General features: G+C 60.4%; 1 protein-coding gene across 14 annotated transcripts in view; it reads left to right on the forward strand.

Annotated features, from left to right (window-relative positions):
• Positions 1 to 5,687, forward strand: part of SIL1 (SIL1 nucleotide exchange factor) — a 99,268-nt gene extending 93,581 nt beyond the window's left edge. For all 14 annotated transcript variants that reach the window (XM_074603468.1, XM_074603455.1, XM_074603465.1 and 11 more), the window contains 3 exons: positions 617 to 713; positions 2,946 to 3,110; positions 5,229 to 5,687. In XM_074603468.1, coding sequence (XP_074459569.1) covers positions 617 to 713; positions 2,946 to 3,110; positions 5,229 to 5,579 — 613 coding nt within the window. In that variant the 3' untranslated portion in view covers positions 5,580 to 5,687. The remainder of the gene's footprint in view (positions 1 to 616; positions 714 to 2,945; positions 3,111 to 5,228) is intronic.
• Positions 5,688 to 8,699: the final 3,012 nt, after the last annotated feature.

Genomic DNA, 8,699 nt, shown 5'->3' on the forward strand with positions numbered 1-8,699 from the left:
AGGAAAGTGCTCGATGCGAGAGGCGCGTGGGTGGGGAGACCAGGTGTAATTTGCGATTCAGAGGCTTTGGGGACAAGCAGGGCCTTCCTCCAGGTGAGCTGCGGCACAGGAGCGTTTAAATAAACGAATTTAACAAATTAGCAGAAAGTTATATTAACAAAAAGAGCAAATCAACAGAAAGTGTGGAGCAGGCGAGGGGGGGAAGTGAGAGTCGAAATAAAAGGCTGTTAAGGAACAGATGCGATGCAAAGCCAGAGGATTAATACCTACGAGGGAAACACGGGGGAGGGCTCCTTGCCGGGGGAAGAGGGGTAGGACGTGGGCACGTGGTGGGGTGATGTGGACGGCTTGGCGTGCCCTTCCCCAGCCCTGTTGCCATCGCTTCAGGGTGCATCGGTCATGTGCCATGTTTGGGGTGGCCATACAGGGCTCCCAGCCCCTCCGTAATGGCCAGCCACAAGTGGTGGGAGCTGGGGGGGAGTTTTGCTCTGGGATCAGCTGGATCGACCCTCGGTGGTGTCCGCTGTGGGGTGCTGCCCCGGACGGACCCGGGGTCCGTCCCACCCTGCTGTGCCCCGCTCTGTTGGTGACCTGCCTTTTGCTTTTGTCCCTGCAGCAACCCCAAAGTCCAGATAGAAGCAATCGAGGGCGGCGCGCTGCAGAAGCTCCTGGTCATTCTGGCCACAGAACAACCCCTGGCTGTCAAGAAGAAGGTGAGCGGGCCGGGGAGCACCTCTGGGTAAAGGCAGCTTCACGCTGAACTCGATATAAGCGCTCTTTGGGGCATCGCTGACATCTTGAGAGTGGCACCCTGTGCTGCTCCCCACGCTGGGTGGGCTCCAGTGCACCCCAGGGTGCTGGACACCCCCCCGGCAACCCCGACACTGCGGGTCTCGCCCTACTGCCAGCAGCAACACGCACGGCAGCTCTGCCAGCCTCGCGGGGGACAGGCCTCGGTGCTGCGGCTCCTCTGGGAGGAAAGGCGGGGGTCCCCGTGGCAGGCGTGACGATCGGAGGCTAACAAACATGGGAGCTGACGTTTGGAAGGAGCTAATTGCTGGAGCTGGCCCCGTGTCCTGCCTTTGGCGGTGGCTTTGGAGCAAGCCGAGTAGCGCCGAGAGCCCCCAGCCAAATGTGCAGCGCTGTCCGTCGGGGCGGGGGCTTCCTCGCTCCCTCCCTTCCTCCCTCCGTCCTCACCGTACTCCCTGGAGCATGAGATCTCATTACCCTCGCTTTAGCGTGTGGTGCCACCTCTGTTTACGGGCCGTAAAATTATCTGGCTGCTCCCGAAAACCCGGCGCCACCGTTTAACACGGTGACCTCCTGCGAGAGGAGGTTCGGTGGGGCGAGGGAACCACCAGCTCTTTCATTCGTCTTTAGTGCAGCTGCTGTTACGTGAGCAACAATGGCCTGCCAGGGTTTTAGCAAGCTCCCACAAACACCTTCCCCTTTAGTCCATGGTAAGAATCGTCCAGCGGCTGAAAGACGGCAACCCGTTTGCTGTTGGCCATGGGTGGGAGGACATCCTGGCTGGAGAGGTGCACCACAGGATGCTCCGTGCTCAGAAATTCCTCCTGGGAGTGTCCGTAGCTCGATCCGGAGCTTGTTTTGGGGTGGGAAGGGACGGCTGGGCATGCAGAGGCCTTCACCAGCATCGCTTGAACCCCTGAGTGGTGGGTGCAGGACGCTTCTTTCCAGCCAGCCTGAACACTTCCTGCTGGCAGCCCCTGGGGAAGAGCAAGAGGGATGAGCTCAGTACTGTCTGCTGGCAGGCATGGCCTTACGGGAGCCTCCGAGGGTTGAACCCCCTTTGCCAGGAGGACAGAGGCTTTTAATTTCCAGTTCCCGTGCTGCTTGTGGTCTCCCATCTCTCCAGGCCAAGGATAAGTTGGTGCCCCAGCCCATTCCCACGCAGGGCAGCAGCCCACGACTCCCGCTCCGGTGGGTTTTCCACCCCGGCGCTCGCAGCGATTGACGGCAGCGAGGCCAAAAGTGCATTTCTTCCCTCCCCCGTCCTTTGGCCTATGGTTAAAAAAGGAGATGGAAACGTCCTCCGATTCACCGGCGGCAATTTGGAAAATGGAAAATAGAAACAAATGGGACTGGGGAAGACGTGGCTGTCGGCTCGGATCTGTCCAGGGAGAGCGGGGGGTGCGTGGTCCACCCCAGTGCACGGAGGAGCCGGCTCGGCTCGCTGGCAGGCACCCAGATGAGCATCCCGGTCCCCGCTCGGGCAGCAGCCCTGCCCCGGGCGGCGTCAGCCCGTCTCCTCTGCAAACCGCCGTCATCCAAAGTAGACAAGTGTAAAATTCAGTGGTTGGCCCCTAATTGCCTCCTCGTTGTTAACCCCGTGACGCTCGAGGCCCAGGAGGCAAGGGCAGGCATGCTGGTGTCTCTCGCTGGCGGTGCCTGGTGCTGCGCCATGGCAGACCCTGTTTTGGGGCTGTGTCCTGGGAAACGGCATGGTCTTGTCCTCCAGCCGCGTGGGTGCAAGGGAGAGGATGTTCCCCAGGTGTCCGAATCATCTCAAGGGGATCGGGCTCTGCTGAGTCGTGCTGGACCCTTCTTTGCCCCATCCTTAGCCCGTAGCCAGGCTGTGTACCAAGGACCAGTGGGTGGGAACTGTGAGGAGAAGCGATGGCGTTGGGTCTGTTCAGGTGATGGCCACAGGTCCCTCTGCGTTATAGTTCTAGTGAGCGTGGTGACAGTCCGGGTGGGAGTTTGGGTGGAAGTCACCCAAGTTGGGGCAGCCTCACAGCACCGGGGAGGGTTGGGATCAGAGGATGAGGGGTCTTGGAGATGCCCCTTGGCGAGGAGAGGCTTGAATGCATATGCTGGGGAGCTCCACACAAGAACGGTTGGAGCACTGCTCTTGGCCCCCTGGGATGCCACAAAGAGAAGTGGCGGCCATGGCCACCATGCTGATGGACCTCTTTCCCCACCAGGCTCTCTTCGCCCTGTCCTCCATGCTGAGACACTTCCCTTACGCCCAGCAGCAGTTCCTCAAGCTGGGCGGCCTCCAGGTCCTCAGGAGCCTCTTCAGGCAGAAGGGGATGGAGACCCTCTACGTCCGTGTGGTGACACTCCTCTACGACCTCATCATGGAGAAGGTGAGGAGCTGGGAGGGAGGGGACGTGACCTGGCCGGGTTCTTTCCACTTTCATCCCCTCGCCAAGCCAAAGGGGAGGAAGGTGGAGAGAGGTCGTCGAGCATCCTCGCAGGACGAGGGCGAGCAGGGGCCGATCCAGCGTCGGTGCTGGTCTGTGCTGTTGGGATGAATTCCCTCCAGCCCGTGGGCTGCTGCTGCCGGGGACGAGCACCTGGGAGAGCCCAGAGAGAGCTTAAAACTTTATTTTTCATTAAACCGCTACCACCGTTTCCACACGACGGTGTTTAAATAACAAAATGGCAAGGACGGGAGCAGGGAATAAAGGCGCTGGGCTGCGGCGAGCTCGGCTGCCGTGTCTGGCCACCAGCCGAGTGCTGGGGACCAGCTGCCGCTGCTGTGCCCTGCTGGAGAGGCCCTTCCTTGCCTGCAGAGTCCTCGCTGGAACCAAGCCCACGCCGTTAAGTGGTTTATTTTCAAATACCTTGGATTACTGCTGTAAATGTCAGTTTAAAACCCGTCTTTCCTTGCCGTCGCCTGTTGTTTAGTCACTGCGTTTCTCTTACTCCAGAGAACGGAAATTAAATCCACTTTCACTCAGTTTATAGCCAATTTGCCCCGCAGATTATTGCTGCTGTAATACTTGGGTTTCAGGCACCGCGGAGCAACGTCTGCGTTTTGAAACAGCTGTTTTCCAGGAGACTTTGTAAAGGTGCAAATTATTTTTAGCGGGTCTGAAATTTTATCAGGTGCTGGTTGGAAGGCGCAGTGCTCCCGTCCGTCTGCTCGCCCGCAAAGGCAGCCCACGTGGGCACCCTGCCCCGAACCGTTCCCCGTGGCTCCTGCTGCGTAGCGATCCCAGCCCCGTCGTGGAGGATTCGGGAGAGCCCTCGGTGCCCGGCGGGATGCAGGGCTGGGCCGAGCGGGGGTGACGGATTTGGGTGACGTTCAGATAGGTTGGTTTGAAAATCAGAAACTACATCGACACCTCTCTGCTCTGAAGCACAGACTGCTGGGGCTCCAAATGGCTTTTTTTTTGCCGTCTTTTTTTCCCTTTTCACCCCAAATCGTGTGTGACCAGCGGGGGTGTAGCAGACAGCTCTCTTGGGGGACCGGGAGAGGGGAGGTCTCCTTGGCGTTGTCCCGCCTTGTCCCCACCGTGTCCCGTAAATCAGTGGGATAAAAGAGCACGACCAAGCTCCCTGCAGGAGCTTCCCGGGGGACGGCAGGAGTCCACTGCAAAGCTGATGAACAGGTCAGAGAAAATGTCACGGGCGCCCTCGGGGACCCAGGTGCCCCCCGGGGATGGGGTTGTCCCATCGCTTCTCATGGCAGCTCCTGGGCACGCTGCCCGCCCTCGCCCTTCCCCAGGGCTGGGTTTCTGCTCTCCGCCTGTGCAGAAGCCCTCGTGGAGGCAAGCAGCCGACTCAGAACTAATTAGTGAAGCACGGCCACAGTATTTATCCCAGGGGGCCACCAGCCAAGCCGGGAGGAGCGCTCCGTTGGGGAGCAGAGCCACTCCACCAGCCAAGGCCTGAAAGGCGTCGGGGTGGTGACAGGTTTCCCTTCCTCCCCCTGGCGCTGGCGCTGCTCGGGGCAGGTCTCTGGCTGGGAAGAGAAGAGAGATGGTGGCTCTGCCCGTCCCGGTCCCCGCGGCGCCTTTCTGCTCTCGGCACCGTCTCCGCAGAGTTCCAGTATCGGGGGTTTTCTGGAGCAGGCTGGGAGGGGAAGGTCTGGCAGTGGCCGGAGGAGACCGAGATCTCCGTCTCTTCCGTAGAGCAGCGTGAAGCCAAGCGGTGATGTTTGTTAGGTGCCGAAGGAGCCTGTGCGGCAGCCCAAAGGAACAGATTTTACAGGTCTTCTGCTGAACTTTGTCCCCCTTTTGGGGCCGTGTGATACCGAACCTCCCGCTCACCAAGAGTTCTCCAGGATTGGCCGCTGTGGCCAACTTTGTGCATGGGCAATGGGGAACCAGGACACAACCTCGCCTTGGTTTTCCATTGCAAGTCACCTTCCAAGGCAGATGTTACGGGATGTGCATCCTACTCTCCCGCGATGTGTCACCTGGAAGCGGTTGCTCTCCCGATAGGGATATTAATCCATGTCCCACCACTTCCCACAGATGCTGCTTGAGGACTCGCAGCACGGAGATCAAATGGAAGAGAAAATCCAGCAGTACCGGCAAGTCAAGCTGGTCCCGGCGGTGGTGGAGCAGGACTGGTGCGTGGTTGTTTCCAACCTGCTGGCCATGCCGGAGCACGACACTCGGGAGAAGGTCCTCAAGACGGTTGGTGTGCTGATGGCCTTCTGCAAGGAGCGCTACCGGGGGGACCAGGCCCTCAGCACCACCCTCAGCCTCCTGCGCAGCGAGTACGAGGAGCTGGCGGCGGAGGAGCAGAGGGAAGGTGACAAAGACGGCTATTTCAAGGAACTCCTTGGCTCTGTAAATACCATCATCCAGGAATTGAGGTGAAACTAGCTGTAGATCCAGTTCAGTTCCAGATCAATTCAATGCCCAAGGGTGAGTTTTGATGGCACCGATGTAAATGCACTTTTGAATAAACTGCTGGGCTGAATGAGATCCCGCCAACAGCTTCGTTACTAAACCAGACGCGTTTGGGGGCACGTTTTCTTTTGCGTGGGGCACTGCTGGAAAAACAGAGGTATGTACCGTAGAGGGACAGCGAGGCAGAGTCTCAGCTTGTGTTGCCTCCAACCATGGTTCCTTCTGAGTGTTCTCAGTCCGTCTGCGGGTTCGTTTGGGGTGGGCAGGGCTGAGGGCGGTGGGACTGTCCCGGTCAGGCAGCTCTGCTGCCCACAGAGGAGCGTTTGTTGCCGCAGCTCTGATGTGCCGTTGTTCTGGCCTGGCGGTGACCCGCGGCATCTGTGATCTTTTATTTGCTGCTGTGTAATGGATCTGGGCACGCAGACAGCACCGTTGGCCTTGGGATCGTTCTGTGCTTGTACGGGAAGACTGAGCGTTGCTTCCTTGAAACGTTGCTTGGAGGAGCTCTCTGGAGGTCTCTAATCCAGCCTTCGCTCAGAGCAGGACTGTCCCTCGGCCGTGGCCGCCTCCGAGAAGGCCAGCTCCACCCGCTGTGTAGGTCATGTAGCTCCGCCGTGGCAGCTCTCCTGCAGCCCCTCCCTGCTTGGAGGCCACCCACGTCCCAGTGGCCTGGGGGTCAAAACATCTGTCTAAGCCCTGGGGTGGTGCAGCCATGGAACCGCTCCTGCCGTCGCGGCGGCTAACGGGCTGGTGAAGCACGCTTTGTCCTGCAGCAGACCATTGAGACTTGCATGCCTTCTTCCTGCTCTTGGAGGTGGCTTCCCAGACGATGACCTAGGGACTGAGGCTGGCCAGCCGCGGATTTTTCATCCATGATGTAAGGCACGCTCTCCTTTCCGTGCTGGGCTGGGCATCTCCCGTCACACACCTCTTCCAGGTGCAGCTTCTGCTCTTTTCCCTCTAGGCTCAGGTCCCTGTCCCCATGAACCCCCGTTGGGGTCCTCCTCACGCTGGATGGTCCGTTGGGGAAGATGCTCTGCCCTCTCTTCATGGGGCTGATTCGGTCTTCCCGATGTCGGCCTTCCTCAGGCGAGGCGTCAAAGGCCGGGCGGTGGCCACTGGTGCAAGAGGAGAGGAAGAGCTGAGCTCCCCCCTGCTGTCCTCTCCTGCTGCCACGTGTGCGGGGAGACCCCCTTCACACCAGGCTTTTATCTTCTCTGGGCCCACGCAGCCGGGGTGACCAGTGTCCTGCGTGGGGACCAGCCCCGGCCGCTGGTGCGGGTGCCGTTCCCCTGCGGGGGGGAGCCCCCACGCCCCGTGTCCTTGGGGCAGGCGGCAGCAGAGGCCGACCCCGCTGGGCTTGGGGTCTGCAAAAACGGGGCCGTGGGGGTCACTCGTGGCTCGCTCCCTCCCTCCCGCGGTGGAGGTTTTCCTACGGCTCTGACACTCAGTGGCAGCCGGGTGCCGGCCGCCGGCTCGGGCAGCTTCCAGCGGTTTTCCCGCCGCCCCCTCTTCGAGGGTGACTTTTCGAGGGGCTCTTTCTCCGCGGGGTTTGCTCAGCGGCACAAGGAGAGGGGAAGGCAGAGCCGTCGTCGGCGTGTCCCAGCGCCGGGCTGAAAGCGTTTGGCCGCCGAGCGAGGCCGCGGCCGTCCCTGCACCAGCCGAGGGATCACACCCCGCTCCCGGGGCGGCGAGGAGGCCATTGCTTATAATTCCTGTGTTCCCTCTCAAAATTGCTCTCTGGCAACAACAGGTATTTCCGTCACCGCTTCTGCCGCCGGCTGAATGGGGCCCGGGGGCTGCAGCCCCACGTTGGCAACGCAAGTGCAGAAAAATAAATGAAGAAAAGAAGCCGGGCCGGTCCCGCAGCGTCCCCCAGCCCTGAGCCGGGGCGGCCGCGTGGGGCTCTGCCAGCGCCGGGGCCGTGCCCGCGCAGCCACACGCGGGGCCGCCTGATCTGTGCCCCGGTAGCCGCACAGGCCCCTCCCCGCGCCAGCGCGGCCGGCAGGCGATCGATGGGGCCCTTGCGGTGCCGTTAGCCCTTCTGGATGCTAAAATATTTCTGGCTACTGTTTACGGCGTGTCAGTTGTCACCGTTAAGTAGCTGGGCTAATGATAAATATTGATTTTTTTTTATTTTTTTTTTTTTGTCCTTCTCTTTTAGGGTTTCGAGTCAGGCTGTTTGCTAGGATTAAAAATGATTTTTCTTTTCCTTTTTTTTTTTCTTTTTTTTTTTTTTTTTTTCCCCTCCCTGAAATGCGTTTCCCAGCCCCTCCTGCCAGGGTTTTGCTTTGTAGGGTTAAAAAAAAAAAAACCAAAAAATTATATGTCTCTCTCTTTCTCTGATGCAATGGCCGGGGTGAGCTGGGGAGGCGGCGTTTCTGCGTGAAGGCTGGACGCCCCCCCCCCCCCCCACCCCCGCTCTTTCACAGCTGGATTTCTCGAGCTGCGGCGGGTTTAACCCCGATTTTAGGACTGAGCAGGGAGAAAACCAGCAGCGGCAGCAGCCGCAGCTGTGACCCGGCTGGACCAACCCTCCCTGTTCAACCCCCAAAGTCAAAACCCCGCTCTGTAACCCTGAAAGTCTTGAAAACGCGAAGTTTCTGGGCAGCAGCTCGTTCGCTGCGGGGGCTGTGACGCCTGCGCTGGCCCCAGCTCGGCCGCCCCGCAGGGCGCCAACGGTGGGTTCCCCCCGCGGCCCTGGGGAGGGAAAACAGCCACAATTCCCTCTGGTGCTGGGCGGTCCTGGTCCCGGTCCCCCACCACGGGGCTGGCGTGTGTGGGCCCGGTGCTGCAGCAGGTTTGCTGATGCCACCCACGTGTCCCCAAAGGGCGACAGAGCCGCGCAGGCGAGCACCGGGCCCGTCCGTAAAGGCCATCCCAGGCTGGTGTCCCCGCTAATGACAGGCTTGTTCCCAAAACAGCGCTGCTGGGCTGCAGCCCGGGGTAATGACAGGGCTGCTGCCCATCCGGCCGCCCGTCCCTCGGTGGCTGAGGATGGGACGGGGACGGGGACGGGCTGGAGCGGAGGCACAGGGCGTTGTGGGTGCGTCCCACTGCGGTGACTCACGTCCTGCCGACCCGAAC

The sequence above is a fragment of the Larus michahellis genome, chromosome 11, assembly GCF_964199755.1.
Source record: "Larus michahellis chromosome 11, bLarMic1.1, whole genome shotgun sequence".
Classification (NCBI taxonomy): Eukaryota; Metazoa; Chordata; class Aves; order Charadriiformes; family Laridae; genus Larus; species Larus michahellis.